The 20534-nt window shown below is 31.0% G+C and overlaps 2 protein-coding genes across 2 annotated transcripts; one reads left to right on the top strand and one right to left on the bottom strand.

Annotated features, from left to right (window-relative positions):
- Window positions 1-1148: 1148 nt before the first annotated feature.
- LOC139900692 (uncharacterized) lies at window positions 1149-15430 on the top strand. The gene is made up of 2 exons (XM_071883452.1): window positions 1149-1420; window positions 15274-15430. Exons 1-2 carry the CDS (start codon window positions 1149-1151, stop codon window positions 15428-15430), a joined length of 429 nt encoding a protein of 142 aa, XP_071739553.1.
- An 880-nt stretch (window positions 15431-16310) lies between these two features.
- Window positions 16311-19681, bottom strand: LOC139900691 (uncharacterized). Its single transcript, XM_071883451.1, has 5 exons — window positions 18841-19681; window positions 17711-18757; window positions 17457-17608; window positions 17007-17081; window positions 16311-16619 (listed from the first exon to the last, which is right to left on the bottom strand). The coding sequence occupies exons 1-5, from the start codon at window positions 19679-19681 to the stop codon at window positions 16311-16313; spliced, it is 2424 nt and encodes an 807-aa protein (XP_071739552.1).
- Between the last annotated feature and the right edge of the window lie 853 nt (window positions 19682-20534).

Here is a 20534-nt window from a genome sequence, read left to right as displayed (position 1 = left end):
TCAGAATAATAATTAGGAGTTAAAATGAGACAAAAAAAATAAACTAATAAAAAGAAAAAGAAAAATAATAGAAGAGAAAATGAAATGTTCAACGTCGTCAGAGAAACTCCGAGTGAAACGCCGGAGGGGAGGGGAAATGTTGGGACATGGCGTTCTAGATGCTAAACATTGACGAAACTTTGGCTTTGATCTTACGCATGTCTACATTTCATAGTATCACCACTTGGTTAGTTTGTTTGATCGAATTTATTTGATTTAAGGTTTCACCACGTTTTAACTTAGTCTCGTTGTTATTAATGTGATTGGTTTTTCAATAGTTTACGACTTTTTTGCTCAGTTGGTCCTTCGCTTATATACAAAATTGCAATCCGAGTCCCTCAAATTTTTAATTGGATTTTTGAATCCTTTTAATTGCATAATTTGGCAATCCGCGTCCCTCTGTCTACCTACCGTCTAAATTAGCCGTTAACCCTTGACATGTGCATTGCATGTGAGGGTAAAACCGTCTTTTTACTCTTTTCTTCATTACAAACGAGAGACCACTGGCGCAAAAAAAATCTTTTAATCTTCCCCATTCCCTTTCATTCTTTATCTTCCCCAATATCAAGCAGAAGCAGCATATGCCTTCTTATTAATAAAACCCTTGCATTTTAGTCATATATCTTAACTTTCTCGTTTTCTTTTGCTTCATAAACCCCAGATTTAAAACCCCTATTCCTATGGCTAACAACAATATTAATAAAACTCTTACCATAGCAAGAACTCGGATTTGTTACCACTTTAATGAAGGATTAAAGAGTCAAATGAAAGAAGGTCAGACTGAGAAGAAGAAGCGGCAGTTTGGTGGACATGGATTGTTTATGGCGGTTCAATTTGGTGAAAAACTGGGCCGAATTTGTGGTGGTCGTCGGTCGAAGCAAAAATGTCTTCCCAATAATCAAATTACACAAAATCAATAACTTTAGAGAACAAGAGTATCAACAATATGGAGAGCTGAATGGCGATCATAAACAGTAGTTTTTTTAACAAGATTTGGGTCTTTAATGCCTACGAAATGGAGACTCAGCGAGATTATCCCCATCTAGAAAAATAAAGGGGATGCCCAAATTTGCGGTAACTATAGAGGTATAAAGTTACTTAGTCATACTATGAAGCTTTGGGAGAGAGTAATTGAGAAGAGACTTCGACTCGAAACCACCGTTTTGGAGAACCAATTTGGTTTCATGCCAGGACACTCTTCGATGGAGGCAATTCATATCATAAGGAGCCTTACGGAGAAGTATAGGGAAAAGCAAAAGTGTCTAGAGATGGCCTTCTTAGACTTAGAAAAGGCATATGATTGTGTCCCGCGGAAGCTAATATGGAAGACCCTTAATGCTAGAGGTATCCCAAGCAGATATATTAGAGCAATTGTTGATATGTACGAAGGGGCGAAGTCTTGCGTTAGGACGCCTGTCGGAAACACAGAATTTTTTCGGATAGAAGTAGGCCTGCACTAGGGATCTGCTCTTAGCCCTTTTCTTTTCGCCTTGATCATCAACGAGCTGTCTCGAGGAATACAAGAGAGCATCCCTTGGTGTTTGATTTTTGCTGATGATATTTTGCTTGTATCGGAATCCAAGAATGAGCTAAATAGTAAACTAGAACAATGGAGAGAGGCCTTAGAACAAAATGGTCTACGGATTAGTAGACAAAAAAGGAATATCTTAGGTGTGACTTCGTCAGGACTGAGGATGAACAAAATGTTGGAGAGAATATCAACATCGGGGACCAGATCTTGCATCCTCAAGAGTTGTTCAGATATCTAGGCTCGGTCCTACACAAATCGAGGATGATAGACGAGGACATGACTCATCGTATTAAGGTAGGTTAGTTGAAGTGGAGAGCAGCGAAAGGGGTCTTGTGCGACAAGAAGATACCACTCAAATTAAAAGGGAAATTTTTCAAGGTGGCAATTAGACCTGCCATGTTGTACGGATCAGAATGTTGGCCAATGACGAAAGCCCATGAGAGAAGGATGGAGGTGGCAGAAATTAAAATGCTTACGTGGACGTGTGGTAAAACCATGTTAGATATGATTCCAAATGGTGTGTTTAGGGAAAACCTTGGAGTCAGAAGCATCATCGACAAGCTAAGAGAAGAACGGCTTCGATGGTATGGGCATGTGATGAGGCAACCACATAGTGCCAAGGTTAGGAGAGTCGAGGCACTCACGTTTGACGGCATAAGGAGAAGGGGTAGACCTACTCGTAGGTGGATGGATAGACTAAAGCTCGACATGAGGGAGCTTTTGTTGACCGAGGACATGACTTCAGATAGGAATGCGTGGAGGACTAGAATAAGAATTGTCGAGTAGGGTTGCTTTCTATTATTATTATTAGTATTATTATTGGTATTACTGTTATTGTTACTACACTATTATTATTATTATTATTATTATTATTGTTATTATTATTATTACTATTATTACTATTATTAGTAATTTGTAATTGTATTATTATTACTAGTTCTTTGCCATTATTATTATTGATTATTACTAGTACTATTATTATTTTGTATATTATTATTACTATTACTATTATTTTTACTATCACATCTTACTATTACCACTATTACTATTACCACTATTATTTTATTTACTATTATTATTAGATTAGTATTATTATTAATAATATTATTATTAGTTTTAATAATATTAATACTATTACTTCTTCTAGTAACTTTTAATAACTACTATTATTAGTATTATTACTTTTATCTTTACTATCCATTCTATGTACTATTAGTATTATTAGTAGACGAGTAAGGGTTATTTTTTATTTATTTTTTGTAGGTATAAGGTATGCATGCATGTTTGTTTGTTTGTATTGTGACGACCCGGAAATTTTCGACCAAATTTAAACTTGATCATTATATGATTTCGACACAATAAGCAAAGTCTGTACTGTTGAGTCTCAAAACTTGTGAACTATTTTCATGGATTCATTTAACCTTTGACCAATTCCCGACGATTCACGAACAGTTGTGCGCAACTAAATATGTAAATATAAATATAAATATAAATAAAATATATAAGTGCAAATATATAATATTAATAAGGTATACTTTAATCAATTAGAATTGAAAATGTAAAATAACAAGATAAATAAGTTATCATTAGGATGAATATATATAAATAAATATATGATATTATTTATGAATCTATATGAATATATAGATGAAAGATTGTAAATAATAATTATTATATTATAACATCTATAATATATATAAATACTAAATATTCATTTAATGTTATTTTATAGTATATAAATACAATTAATAAATATGATATAATTAATAAGTTGTAATATTATTATAAAATGAAATTATAGGTTAAAATATAATTGTTATAGTAATATTATTATTACTTTCATTATTATTATTAATACCAATAATAATATTAATAATTAATCTCAATATTAGTTATATTATAATAGATAATATATAGATATGAAATTTAACGCATTTAATTTGTCATCTTTACAAATATTATTATTACTATTATTTGAAAAAGTATTTAATATTAATATCAGTGTTATTATCATTATTATGTATATTACCTAATTATGAAATTTGATACAACTGATTTGTTATATTATTACTATTATAATTAGTGTTATTGTTATCATAATTAGTAGTAAGATTACAACTTTAGTTATTATTAATAGATATTTATTATTATTATTGTCTTTATAAATATTATAATATTATTATAGTTATTACTATTAGAAAATAATACAATCCATTAGTAATATCATTAATAAAATTTGCATTTCATTATTAATAATTCTATTAGTACAAATCAGTATTTTAATTATTATTAATTAGTATTAGTATTATTATTATTATTTCTAATATATATTTATTAATTAATTAAAAACTAAATATATAATTTATATAAAAATCAGAAAAAGGTGATCGATTCAGTGTAAAGCAACTAACAACCTGTTGCTAATTTTTGTTTCTGTCTTTGAGATTATTACATGTCGATATCAGTCTCTAATCCAGCCAAAATCAGTTAGCAATCGCATTCCATTTTCTTTTTTATTATTTTTTTCATCGTCCTTGTAATCTGACTAATTGACACTCGCATTAGTATATAGAACGATCCAATCCAATATTAACTAATTCATTCGACCTTACATTATCAACTACCCATTTCAAAATACGTTTTACAGTTTCCAAATTATCAAAATTAAACCAAAATAAAGGAAGAACCCGTCCCCTGCTCTGCTATTACTTTTATTTTCCAAAACCGAGATTATGAATCAAAACCCAAATTGTATGAATGCAGATATGTTAGAAATCTTTAGTCTAATCTATCTGCAAAGTTTAAAAATTCAATTCGTAATATCGAGTTCTAATTGTGGAGTCAAAGTTTCGTTTTAAAAAAAAAGTCAAACTTTGTTCTTCGAACGAATTCAAGTTACCTGTTATGATTCAAATAAAAATAATGGATTCAGAAGTTTCTTTAGACAATTTACAAACTTTTTTGTGTAGCAGTCGTGGATTAAAACGGCTTTAATTCCAAAATCACGGTTTGTGTTCATATTTTTTTTACATCGAACAACGACTACTATATTTATTATTTAAATTCATTTTCGGTTCTGTTAAATTAAAATCACATAAATAAGATGTTTTCTGTTTTAATTACGAATCTTAAAACCATTTCAAAGTTTTGTTGATGGTGATAATGGGACTCTGGTCGATTCATAATGTCAAGAAGAGGATGAAACAGAAACTGGAGTTAAATAAATTAAAATAGGAATGAAAACAGATATACAGATATGGTCGATTGGTCTTGGGTATTGTTGGGTTATCGAGAGGTCACAGGTTCGAATCCAGGGGCTGTCACAATATTTTTTTTTTAATACATTTCACTTGAGGTAGTTTTAAAATACTATTATTATTACTATTAGTTATTAGTTATTAATTATTATTATGATTATTATTATTATTGTTGTTGTTGTTATTATTATTAAGTAGGAGTGTTATTATTATTATTAATGCTAAGTATTATGAATAACATTATTAATGTTAAAGTAAGTATTATTATGATTATTAGTATTATCATTATAATTATTATTATAATAATAATTATTATTATTATCATAATTATGATTATTATTAACATTATTAGGAAAGCGATACAACATATTATCATTATCATTAATATTAGTATTATTACCATACTTATAATTATGGTAATAATAATTATAATACTTACTTTATTATGAGTATTAGTTATGATATTATCATCAATTTCAAAACTTTAATATTATTACCACACGATGAAAAGGTTTATTATTATATTCAATATGAGAATAATACAAATTATTATTATTTTCGTAAACATTAGTATTAATATCTTTTTACAAATAATAGAATTGTTAATATTAACATAAGTACTATTACTTATATTATCACGAATATTATTATTATGTAATTATGAAAATCAATATCATAACTATCATTAACAGTAAAATTAATACTTTTACAAGTATTATTATTAATATCATTGTTATTATCACTAATAGAGTTATTACTAACATAAGTATATTATTAATGTTACTATCAAGGTTTTTACTAATATTAACTTAGTATAATTTGAACTCCTATTTTGATAAACAAATGAAATACATAAATATATATATTTAACACATATAACATAACAAAATATTTTATTATATAAAAAGAATATATGAAATATAAATACATTATTAATATAAAAATGATATCATTACTAGGTGATATATATAAACTTATTTGATTGCGATTATGTGTATTAATATATATACACAAATGATATAGGTTCGTGAATCCGAGGCCAATCATGCATGGTTCAATATAGTCATATGTATTTTTACTACAAAATACATTAGGTGAGTTTCATTTGCTCCTTTTTTAAATGCTTTTGCAATATATATTTTTGGGACTGAGAATACATGCACTATTTTTATAACTATTTTACGAAATAGACACAAGTAATTGAAACTACATTATATGGTTGAATGGATCGAAGCCGAATATGCCCCTTTTAGCTTGGTAGCCTAAGAATTGGGGAACATCACTAATTTTGAGATTAGTGCACCCCTAATTGACGCGAATCCTAAAGGTAGATCTACGGGACCTAACAACCCCCATTCTAGAAATTGAAATGCTTTAGTACTTCGAGTTTATCATGTCCGATGGGTGTCCCGAAATGATGGAGATATTCTATATGCATCTTGTTAATGTCGGTTACCAGGTGTTCACCATATGAATGATTTTTATCTCTATGCAGTTTGCAAAATACCTGATACGAGATGTGTATTTATGAGAAATGAAAATCTTGTGGTCTATTAAAATGATGAAAATGATCGATTATAATAAACTAATGAACTCACCAACCTTTTGGTTGACACTTTAAAGCATGTTTATTCTCAGGTATGAAAGAAATCTTCCACTGTGCATTTATTCATTCTAGAGATATTACTTGGAGTCATTCATGACATATTTCAAAAGACGTTGCATTCGAGTCGTTGAGTTCATCAAGATTATTATTAAGTCAATTATAGTTGGATATATTGGGAAATGGTATGCATGCCGTCAACTTTCGATGTAATGAAAGTTTGTCTTTTAAAAATGAATGCAATATTTGTAAATCATATGTTATCATATGTTATTATATTCATTCTTATGGATTAGGACGGGTCTTTACATGTGGTATCAGAGCGGTGGTCTTAGTGAACTAGGTCTGCATTAGTGTGTCTAACTGATAGTTGTTAGGATGCATTAGTGATTCTGGACTTCGACCTTAGTTACATGTCAAAAGTTTTGCTTATCATTTCTAGTCAGAAACCATCTGCTTATCATCCTTAGGAAATTACCTGCTTATCATTCTTAGTCTAGACACGTTTTACTGTATTGACTGCATGAATAGTGTATAGACAAAATTCACATCTTACATCTGTTACTATAGACTTGCCTGACATATGCCGTAAATTCCTTGGTAGCCTACAAAATCTTTAGTACTATATATATATAGATATTCTATGTAGTTAGAATATCATCCAATATTCAAAAATCATTTTATATCGAAAAATCCTTTATTCACTCGTACGAAATGGAACTCACCACTAGTTCAAGTCCCTCGGATTCCGATATGGAGTTTCACTCGAGCTCCGAAAGCAGCGTCACCAGAATGAACCAACCAAATCAGCCATCCCCAATTCATCTGATGGGTTCGTAACCTACTTAATCATTGGAAACAAGAAGAAGGTGATCCATTCCATCCACCACATTTCCCTCTGGGCGAGGAACCTGAAGCACTTACCGACGAACCTATCTGAAACATCATTTGCAGTCTCATTTACTGGTTTTAATTTTATGGTTTTGTTGCGGATTTTAAGGCTCGGTAGCAACAAGCTATCAGGGTCCTTACCAGAAGCTCTTTTGCAAGGAAGTTCAATGATCTTGTCGGAATTGGATCTCAGCCTCAAAATCCGCAACGAAACCATAAAATTAAAAGATGGAACAGTGCCCACAAACTGGTTATCACTTGCATCAAACGCCTCTAAATTATCAAAATAAGGCAGTCCATCATGGGACAATAAGGGTTTAGTATTTCATATCCAAACGTTCTAACGTTTTTATTTCTGAATATATGAAAGTGGTCAGACTATTTAAAAAGCATCTTTCAAAAGCTTCACCTAAACCATTTTTTCAACATAAAGAATATAAAATTCTTCTACCCAACGACGTATGTACCAATTTCTCAATTCATGCTTGTTGAAGCAAGTATGTCTGTTGCTCTCGCAATCCGTTTGAAATAACATAGACAATCTATCCACAATTCTAAACCTTATTCATCCGCTCGTTCTGACCGACAATCCTCCTAGAATATGGGAAGAAGTCAACGAGCTTCGTGCCCTAGTTGTAGTCTTGAAAAATATGGTGCAAAACGTACCAGCTTCAGCAACATCACCGGCATCAACAGTACCACCAACATCAATACCAGTACCACCAACAACCCAAGTTTCAACATCACACACCTAATCATCGTTTTACGAATCGATCTACATCATTTATCTTCGTTCTACATGGCGATTATGTAATCTCTAATGTTTTAGAGATTATGTATCATAATTCTAATCATAAATCAGATGAATTCAATATCACATTGACTCATTAAATTCATGATTATATCTGAAGAAAATATATTTGTATATATGTTTTCATAAAGATTGTAATTAAAAATTCTTTTGTACAAACTGTTAATGATAAAAATATTTTAAGGGGTAGGTAATACCCGAGAAATATTTAGATTTCACATTAATAAGTTACACTGTGCATTATTCGAATCTGATTCAACGGTCATTTACTATCCTACTTACATCCACAGATATACGTATCCGTTCACCGCAGAATAACCATTTTCATTCAATTTAATATTTGGATTTTTGATCTATCAGAATCCAACAAGTGGCATAATGAAGAAAACATTGGACAAAATAAAATTTGTTAGAAACAAACGAATTAACTATGAGAAATTTTGTTAAGAATCCACGCTAAATGTTCCTAGCTAACTGATTAATTCCGTATTACATTTTATTTATCGCAATTTATTTATCGCAATTTAATTATCGCAATTTATTTATCACAATTTAAATTCTCACAATTTTATTTATCGTCATTTAATTTCTGTTATTTATTTTACGCATTTTAAATATCGGGACACGTATACAAGGTTTTGACATATCATATCGACGCATCTATATATATTATTTGGAATAACCATAGACACTCTATATGCAGTAATGCTTGAGTTAGCTATACATGGTTGAGGTTGATTCTACAATAATATATATACTTTGAGTTGTGATCGAGTCTGATACATGTACACGGGTCACGATACGTATTAATTAATTTAAATATTATATATTAAGCTATATATGAATTATTGGACTGTTAACTGTGGACTATCAACTGTGGACTACTAACATTGGACAATTAAAATGAATTAAAATACTGATTATAACATATGAAACTAAACAACTCTTCAAGTTTGTCACTTGATTTCATCTTAAACCTCATTTGTATTTTTACGATTACAATCTGCGTTCAAACCTTTCATGACTCTTGAAAACACCTCAACCGAGAGGATGAACCAACCACACTTCATCTACGGAAGAAAAGATTGATGCATATAGTTATGAACCTGAAAAACTCTCGGAAACTGAGTAAACGTTTAACACGTATATGTGCTAGCTCCTTTGGCATTGTTATTACCGAAAATAACACTGCAATTCTTTTTCAAATTAGCCAATTTTGTCACAGCTCCAGCAAATCAACATCGACCTTTCATTCGAATAAGTCTTATTATAACTTTGATATATACGTTTGTCCCTTCATCATCGTTACCGGGAACCGTTTATATCCCACCACATTAGCAGTAAACTTACCAGCAACTTTATTACTCACTGGCTTCAGTCTCTTCAAAAAACCAGTATATTCATTGAAACCCTATCATATACTCATCCACATCTTGTAACAAGAATTGCCTTACTAATTACTGGGAATCAGCAATCAGTATTTTGAATCTCGCAGCGTTTCTACTTCAACAGTTATATATATATATATATATATATATATATATATATATATATATATATATATATATATATATATATATACATATAACGTCTATCTCCTCAACTTACATACTTCGAATGTGAAGTTTCTGAAAAACACCCCAGCCTATGAAATAATACTATGAAGTTTTGAAAAAGACTGATGAAGTGGTAAAGACTGTAGACAGCAATTACGATCAGAAGTTTGATAATAAAGAATAGAAGATTGGAAAAACTCAAACGAAAAATTTGGTACTGGAAAACGGATTGAGCAAAGTATGAAGGAAGCTGTGGACAAATCACAAAGACTAAATCTGCCTTCAAAGAATCTAAATGATTCAGTGTCTGCTGAAGTCTTTAGTGAATATCTTACTCCTTACTTTAAAACTCTTGTGGACAATATTCTTCATCATCCTCTGATCTTAGATATTCTAAGATATCATCGTATCTTTCATTATAAATATCCTCCATATTTCTGAAGATATTTTCATAACTACCCTTATCTGAAATCATTTATCTCCTCGCGTTATCTGTATCACATCATAAAGGAAACTGTATTAGTTTTTAAATTTTAAAATCTTCGAGTTTAAAGTATGAATGTTTTTGAAGTAGTGTTGGGAACTGAAGCATGAGTTAATATAATATAATGACACTTGATCAAAGTGATTATATTACAGTAAGTCATGCTGAGTTTCTAATGGAACGTGATGATTCACAGATTATAACGTCATCATGTGCCATGTTACACGACTCTTATATTCTATCTAATCTATAAACACATCAAGAACGTATTTTCTTAATAGTTCTATCTTTTCTCTTGAATTCTGATAATTTAACCAATCAAGATCGTGCTATTACAATTTCTCTCTTAGAATATTTGTCATATTCATTCGAAACTTCATACCTACGAATTCTGGATCATTGTTCGCTTAACTTAAAGTCGGGAAGAAAAAAACAAAAGGATGAAACTTCAAAATATAAAGGAAACGAAGAGGGTGAATTTATAATGAAATATCAGACAAAGCAATCAAGACAGATCATCGCATTTAATTAAATAGGATCCTAATTTTCTTAAATCCCGAAGAATCAGATCTTATAGATTTTCAAGGTTTTCTTTTAAATTCCTTGAATTTCGGAAATCCACCACGATTACATCAAAAGTTGAACCTCTACCTCAATCTTTTGTGACAGCTTCACTCGTACGCTTCACATAATCAAATCATTTTATCTATATTAGTCAATAATGATAAAAATCTAATTATCAACTAATACTCGTCATAAAAACATTTTTATTGTCAGCCATGACCACCTCACTCAAATTTCGAGACGAAATTTCTTTAACGGGTAGGTACTGTGACGACCCGAAAATTTTCGACCAAATTTAAAGTTGATCATTATATGATTTTGACACAATAAGCAAAGTCTGTATTGTTGAGTCTTAAAACTTGTGAACTATTTTCATGGATTCATTTAACCTTTGACCAATTCCTGACGATTCACGAACAGTTGTGTGCAAATAAATATGTAAATATAAATATAAATATAAATAAAATATATAAGTGCAAATATATAATATTAATAAGGTATACTTTAATCAATTAGAATTAAAAATGTAAAATAACAAGATAAATAAGTTATCATTAGGATGAATATATATAAATAAATATATGATATTATTTATGAATCTATATGAATTTATAGATGAAAGATTGTAAATAATAATTATTATATTATAACATCTATAATATATATAAATACTAAATATTCATTTAATGTTATTTTATAGTATATAAATACAATTAATAAATATGATATAATTAATAAGTTGTAATATTATTATAAAATGAAATTATAGGTTAAAATATAATTGTTATAGTAATATTATTATTACTTTCATTATTATTATTAATACCAATAATAATATTAATAATTAATCTCAGTATTGGTTATATTATAATAGATAATATATAGATATGAAATTTAACGCATTTAATTTGTCATCTTTAAAAATATTATTATTACTATTATTTGAAAAAGTATTTAATATTAATATCAGTGTTATTATCATTATTATGCATATTATCTAATTATGAAATTTGATATAACTGATTTGTTATATTATTACTATTATAATTAGTGTTATTGTTATCATAATTAGTAGTAAGATTACAACTTTAGTTATTATTAATAGATATTTATTATTATTATTGTCTTTATAAATATTAGCATTATTAATATCATTAATATTATTATAGTTATTACTATTAGAAAATAATACAATCTATTAGTAATATCATTAATAAAATTTGCATTTCATTATTAATAATTCTATTAGTACAAATCCGTATTTTAATTATTATTAATTAGTATTATTATTATTATTTCTAATATATATTTATTAATTAATTAAAAACTAAATATATAATTTATATAAAAATCAGAAAAAGGTGATCGATTCAGCGTAAAGCAACTAACAACCTGTTTCTAATTTTTGTTTCTGTCTTTGAGATTATTACATGTCGATATCAGTCTCTAATCCAGCCAAAATCAGTTAGCAATCGCATTCCATTTTCTTTTTTATTATTTTTTTCATCGTCCTTGTAATCTGACTAATTGACACTCGCATTAGTATATAGAACGATCCAATCTAGTATTAACTAATTCATTCGACCTTACATTATCAACTACCCATTTCAAATTACGTTTTACAGTTTCCAAATTATCAAAATTAAACCAAAATAAAGGAAGAACCCGTCCCCTGCTCTGCTATTACTTTTATTTTCCAAAACTGAGATTATGAACCAAAACTCAAATTGTATAAATGCAGATATGTTAGAAATCTTTAGTCTAATTTATCTGCAAAGTTTAAAAATTCAATTCGTAATATCGAGTTCTAATTGTGGAGTCAAAGTTTCGTTTTAAAAAAAAGTCAAACTTTGTTCTTCGAACGAATTCAAGTTACCTGTTATGATTTAAATCAAATTAATGGATTCAGAAGTTTCTTTAGACAATTTACAAACTTTTTTGTGTAGCAGTCGTGGATTAAAATGGCTTTAATTCCAAAATCACGGTTTGTGTTCATATTTTTTTTTACATCGAACAGCGACTGCTATATTTATTATTTAAATTCATTTTCGGTTCTGTTAAATTAAAATCACATAAATAAGATGTTTTCTATTTTAATTACGAATCATAAAACCATTTCAAAGTTTTGTTGATGGTGATAATGGGACTCTGGTCGATTCATAATGTGAAGAAGAGGATGAAACAGAAACTGCAGTTAAATAAATTAAAATAGGAATGAAAACAGATATACAGATACGGTCGATTGGTCTTGGGTGTTGTTGGGTTATCGAGAGGTCACGGGTTTGAATCCAGGGGCTGTCACAATATTTTTTTTTAAATACATTTCACTTGAGGTAGTTTTCAAATACTATTATTATTACTATTAGTTATTAATTATTATTATCATGATTATTATTATTGTTGTTGTTATTATTATTAAGTAGGAGTGTTATTATTATTATTAATGCTAAGTATTATGAATAACATTATTAATGTTAAAGTAAGTATTATTATGATTATTAGTATTATCATTATAATTATTATTATAATTATTATTATTATTATCATAATTATGATTATTATTAACATTATTAGGAAAGCGATACAACCTATTATCATTATCATTAATATTAGTACTATTACCATACTTATAATTATGGTAATAATAATTATAATACTTACTTTATTATGAGTATTAGTTATGATATTATCATCAATTTCAAAACTTTAATATTATTACCACACGATGAAAAGGTTTATTATTATATTCAATATGAAAATAATACAAATTATTATTATTTTTGTAAACATTAGTATTAATATCTTTTTACAAATAATAGAATTGTTAATATTAACATAAGTACTATTACTTATATTATCACGAATATTATTATTATGTAATTACGAAAATCAATATCATAACTATCATTAACAGTAAAATTAATACTTTTACAAGTATTATTATTAATATCATTGTTATTATCACTAATAGAGTTATTACTAACATAAGTATATTATTAATGTTACTATCATGGTTTTTACTAATATTAACTTAGTATAATTTGAACTCCTATTTTGATAAACAAATGAAATACATAAATATATATATTTAACACATATAACATAACAAAATATTTTATTATATAAAAAGAATATATGAAATATAAATACATTATTAATATAAAAAATGATATCATTACTAGGTGATATATATAAACTTATTTGATTGCGATTATGTGTATTAATATATATACACAAATGATATAGGTTCGTGAATCCGAGGCCAACCCTGCATTGTTCAATATAGTCATATATATTTTTACTACAAAATACATTAGGTGAGTTTCATTTGCTCCATTTTTAAATGCTTTTGCAATATATATTTTTGAGACTGAGAATACATGCGCTATTTTTATAACTGTTTTACGAAATAGACACAAGTAATTGAAACTACATTATATGGTTGAATGGATCGAAGCCGAATATGCCCTTTTTAGCTTGGTAGCCTAAGAATTAGGGAACATCACTAATTTTGAGAATTAGTGCACCTCTAATTGACTCGAATCCTAAAGGTAGATCTACGGGAACTAACAACCCCTATTTTGAAATTTGGAATGCTTTAGTACTTCGAGTTTATCATGTCCGATGGGTGTCCTGGAATGATGGGGATATTCTATATGCATCTTGTTAATGTCGGTTACCAGGTGTTCACCATATGAATGATTTTTATCTCTATGCAGTTTGTGAAATGCCTGATACGAGATGTGTATTTATGAGAAATGAAAATCTTGTGATCTATTAAAATGATGAAAATGATCGATTATAATAAACTAATAAACTCACCAACCTTTTGGTTGACACTTTAAAGCATGTTTATTCTCAGGTATGAAAGAAATCTTCCGCTGTGCATTTACTCATTCTAGAGATATTACTTGGAGTCATTCATGACATATTTCAAAAGACGGTGCATGCGAGTTGTTGTGTTCATCAAGATTATTATTAAGTCAATTATATTTGAATATATTGGGAAATAGTATGCATGCCGTCAACTTTTGATGTAATGAAAGTTTGTCTTTTAAAAATGAATGCAATGTTTGTAAAATGTATCATATAGAGGTCAAGTACATCGCGATGTAATCATATGTTATTGTATTCGTTCTTATGGATTAGGACGGGTCTTTACATGTATTTATGTATGAACGTATGTTTATGGATGTAAGTTAAGGAGGTATGCTTTTGCATGTAAGTATGCTTATGTAGGCACGTTTGTATGCATGTATGGATGTATGAATCTAAGTATATATGTAATATGTACGTAAATAGGTTTGTATGCTTATGTAGGTATGTATGTGTGGTTGCATGTATGTATGGATATATGTATGTACGTACGTAGGTAAGTTTCATGTATGTATGTAGATATGCTTATGTACGAATGTATATAGGTATGTATATAGGTATGTATATGTATTTATGTGTGTGTGGGTGTTTTGGGAATGTTGTGTGGTGTATGTTTTGGGTGTATTTTTTTTGTGTGTGTGCGTGTGGGTGATACGTGTAGGTGTGGGGGTGGGTGGGGCGTGTGTGTGGGAGTGCACCTCGCATCGTTCGGTACATCTTGGGGCCATTATGACGGAGGACGACCTTCTTTGTTTTTGAGCTTAGTTGGTTTTCTTTTAGTTGTGTGGCTTCGGGATATCTACCGTAAAAGTGCATGAGTGGTGTTTGGTTTGTTAAGGTGGTTGGCTCTTTGCTTGCGCAACAACTTCCACCTGGCATGCCTCTCGAGTTATGTTTACACGGTCTTTTGGTTCTATTATTCCCGGCAACAACAAGCGTCGATTTTGTGGCATCTTGACTGCCGCTTAGCCTACATTAATTTTCAGGTATGTTTAAATACCCAATGAAATTTGATTTCTACCATTCCCATGGCGTAGCATTTTTATTTTTATTTATTTATATATTTTTTTATTTTTATTTTACTATATATATATATATATATATATATATATATATATATATATATATATATATATATATATATATATATATATATAGGCCGAAGGTCCTCACGGAAGCAATCTCTCTACTCTGGGGTAGGGAGAGGGATGGCTTTCTCTTCATGTGGGTAGGGAATTTTTTCTCGACTCGTGGATAGAGAAATGACTTTTCTTCTATTCTAGGTTAGAGGAAAGATTGTATACATCTCACCTCCTCCATACCTTGCATATGCGAGATTGGGTATTGTTGTTGTTGTTACAATATCCATATCACCAAATTGAACCTCCGTAAACAACCCATGTTCATCTTGATAATTGTAGCTAAGTTTTTAGCCCATTGTTTTAATCGTTTTAACAATAGGTGGGTTGATTTTGTGGTGGTCATCGGCCGAATTTCTTGGTGGAACGAAACAAAGATGATTGATTTTTTTTTTTTTGGTAATGGGGATCACCCGATAAATATATTGATTAATAAAGAATACGATGTATACAAAATGGTTATAGGACATGCCCTACAACCTCTCAAACGACCAAGCTATGTAAGCATTACAAAGCAACCATGAGCACTCAGGCTCACAACCAACAAAACAAAAACAACTCAGAAAATCTTCCAGTTCGACTTAAGATGGAGGACCTGGGAAGAATTTCTCCACCTTAAACTCATGAGTTTCAATCTGACCGTGGCGTAAACAATATCATACACCTGCTTGTATGACCTCTTCTTCTTCTTAAACAACATGTTGTTTCGTTCTTTCCAAACAAAGTAAACTGAGGCCGCAAATAATAATTTTACCACTAGAATACGAGCCACGTTTCTAGCCGCAAATGGACTCAAAATCAAAGTAAAGTCTTTCAATCCATCACTGAAGTTAGGAAAATCCATATGAGTTTTCACCATATCACACACCTGTTTAGAATAAATACATGTAAAAAATAAGTGGTCATGAGAATCCGGAACTTGATCACAAAGCGGGTAAACCATAATCGCATCTGACCGAATTTCCCAGTGCCGCAACTTACTTGTGTTTAAGGTTTTTACCCATAAGAAGCCACAACACAAAAGCATGTTTTGGAATACATTTCGAATACCACACCACAGAAAACCATGTCACTTTCAGAGCTCTATGGTGAATCGAATCCCAAACTACACTGGCCGTATAATCATGAAGTTCATCATCGTTTCCTTTCCATTTTATAATATCTTTTTGATCTGTAATGTTAGGTAAGACGAATTATTCAATGTAGGAAATTGGTTACTTCATGCTATAGGCCACGACCAATCATTAAGAATAACATCCCGATCTGAGTCAGCAGCATTGAAACCAGCTTGCGAGATCATACAGTGCGAAATAAACTGAGATAAAGGTCCCTGCTTACACCAAAATTCAAACCAAAATGAAGAAATCCTACCATCACGTATCACATGAAAGAAGCACCTCTTAATGTCGCCACGAATTCTCAATATTTTCTGCCAACTATAACTTGCATTACTTGGTACTTGGACATCCTAAAATTTTCAACCCGTCAATCTATAGATATGTATCCATTGCACCCACAACGATTCTTTATGGGATAAAAGAAGCCACACTTGAGAGGTGATGAGGGCAACATTCCAAGTTTTGAGATGTTTAATACAAAGCCCAACTTCTTCCTTCGGAAGACAAACATACTCCCATTTAACTTTTGATTTACCTCTTTTATACTCACCTTAACACCAGAGAAACCCTCGCATGAAAGCTTCAACCTCTAACGTGATAGCACTAGGAAGAATAAATATCGACTGCCAGTAAATCTGCATCGAGGATAGGACCGAATTTATAAGTTGAACTCGCCCGACAAATGATAGGAATTTGTTCTTCCAATTCCTTATTTCATTTTTGACACGGTCCACCAACACTTTACAATCATGATATCGCAAGCCAGCAGAGATTAGAGGGACCCCGAGATACTTCTCATGGAGGCTACCCTCTTTAAATGGGAGTAACTATAGCAAATTACTTCTCATAGCCTGCGTGACATTGGCAAAATACGCTGTACTTTTCGGCAGGCTTGGCACTAAACCAGAACAGGTTTTAAACTCATTCAAGGCCTTGGCAATGACAGATACAGAATCAACATTTGCATATGAAAAAATCACCAAATCATCTGTAAAACAAATGTTAATAATCTCCTGGAGCTCACATTTAGGATGGTAACGAAATCCCTCAGCTTCTTTAGCATATCGAGCAAGTAATAAATACAACACTTCCATCACAAGTGTAAACATATAAGAGGATATGGGATCACCTTGTCTCAAGGCTTTTTTACCATTAAAAAACCCATGAAGCTCTCCATTAATGTTAATTGAGTAGGAGACAGTATTAACACATTTCATAATCCATTTCACCATCACACTATGAAAACCAAACTGAATCAAGATAAACTGCAAAAAATCCCAATTAACAGTATCATAGGCTTTTTGAATATCAACTTTGAATGCACACCAGGGACCACCATTATGTAAATGATAATTCTTCATAAGCTCTTGCGTTAGGAGTATATTATCCGATATGCAACGCCCAGGAATGAACGCTGACTGATTAAGGCTAACAATGTCATCTAGACAACCTTTAATGCGATTAGTAATAATCTTACTAATACATTTATAAATAACGTTGCAACACACAATTGGACGGTAATCAGTGACCTTTGATGGTGATTGAACCTTTGGAACGAGAGCAATGATAGTGTGATTAATTTCCTTTAACAGTTGGCCATTATCAAAGAACTCCCTAACAGCTTCCGTAATCTCCTCACCAACAATGTGCCAAGCTGATTTAAAAAACTCAACAGTATACCCATCCGGACTCGGAGACTTGTTGTTCCCCATCTCAAATATAGCATGTTTCACTTCTTCACTTGAAACACTCCTAATCATATCCGAAGCCTGCTCAATTGATAACTTCTTCGTAAACAAATCATGAGGATCAGAAACATAAGAAACACATGTACTAGAACCAAGGAAATTAGTATAGTGATTAACAAAAAGATGAGTAATATCAATGCCTTCCACCATACTACCGTCATATTAGAAATAGCCGAGATGCGATTCTGATGCATTCTGCTATTTATGACTTTGTGAAAATAACTTGAATTATTGTCTCCAACCCTTAAACACTCTATCTTAGCCTTTTGCTTTAAATATCGCTCTTCATCCAATACCGCTTCTGTATAAGCACTAAGAAGTTTGCTTTGAGCTTCCCTTGCATGGGTGGAATGTGGATTCCTATCAAGATTCAATTGTGCTTCATTCAGCTCCTCCTTTAATTTTGTAACTTTTTCATGAAGATTACCTTGAACTCTCATAAGTTTTCGTAAAGGCTTCTTTAAGTCCCTTAATTTACGGACCACCTGATACATACGATGTCCAACAAGAGCCCGATACCAAACCTTATAAACAATGTCATAAAAACCCTCCTTGTACACAATAAAGTTACCAAATTTAAAAGACTTTGGCTTCGAGACATGATTCATAGGAATACGCAAGATCGCAGGACAATGATATGAAACACCATACGGCTTAAAGATAGCAAACGTTATCATAAATTCCTGTATAAAAATATCATTAGCCATGACTCTATCAATTTTCTTAATAATACCATCGAAAGACTTCGGCCGTTGATTCCATGTGTAGCGAAATCCAGAGTGATTAACATCAGACATATTTATTTGCTCAACACAATCACGAAATTCACGCATAGCTAAAGTAACCGTAGATCCACCCGCTGTAGAATCATCAAGATCTAGAGCAGTGTTAAAGTCGCCCATAGCAACCCATGAATGATTCCCAACAAAAAGATTATGCATACAAAGATCTCTCCATAGATCCCGGCGGTGGATATAGTAATTATTAGCATAAACAACCGATATATAGAACCGCTTGTTATCATTAACCAAATGAACATAGCAATGCATGACTTGTGCAGTCATATTCAACACCATCACATTCACTAATGAGGGGTTCTAACCTACAATAATTCTTGTCCCACCTTGGCATACCGACTGATTAGATGTCCACGTCCAATTACGAAAGACATTAGAGCATATGTCACTTAACTTACTAACATCTACATGAGATTCTAAAATAGCACAAAAACATAAACCGTTATCATTAACAGTATCACGAACCTCCTTTTGTTTCGGGGGGCGATTCAGACCCCAAATATTCCAGGAAGCGAAACTATACATGAGGACCCTTCTTACTGGGAGTGCTTGCCCCCTCAGTTGTAGCCCCCATGAATTGAGTTGTTTCATCAGTATTAACCTCGACATCACTTTCTTCATTGCTTAACACCTTATCCCCCTTTTCAAATATGGAACCATCATTATTATTATTATTATTTAGGCTTTTCAATGCATCAAAAGGACTACTGTCCATGATCTTATTAGGTTGCGATGCACTTGTACTACCAACATTAGGTTCAACAATCGTTTTACCTACTGGCCTATATTCGAACCTTTGCTTTTTTGGTAAAACATATCCCTTATTGACACCAGATGTGCCAACCTTAGGTATATTACTTTTGGAACCCACCACCTTAAACCCATCTGCATCCTCTTTCTTATTCTCTACAGTACTTGCAACTTGTTTAGGACATTGGAAATCATTGTGGCCAAATGTAATACAAGTAGAACACCTTGGCGGGCGCCATTCATATTCCACTTTCACCATGCTTACTGTTTTTCGACTACCTTGAATACTAGGGATTGCGACCTTAATTTCTTCTTTTAGCTCTTTAGCAGCCATCACCTCAATCATAGCCCTAGCATAATTAGGCCTACC

This window comes from Rutidosis leptorrhynchoides, chromosome 3 (genome assembly GCF_046630445.1).
Source record: "Rutidosis leptorrhynchoides isolate AG116_Rl617_1_P2 chromosome 3, CSIRO_AGI_Rlap_v1, whole genome shotgun sequence".
Taxonomy (NCBI): domain Eukaryota; kingdom Viridiplantae; phylum Streptophyta; class Magnoliopsida; order Asterales; family Asteraceae; genus Rutidosis; species Rutidosis leptorrhynchoides.
This window is presented reverse-complemented; position numbering and strand designations above follow the sequence as displayed.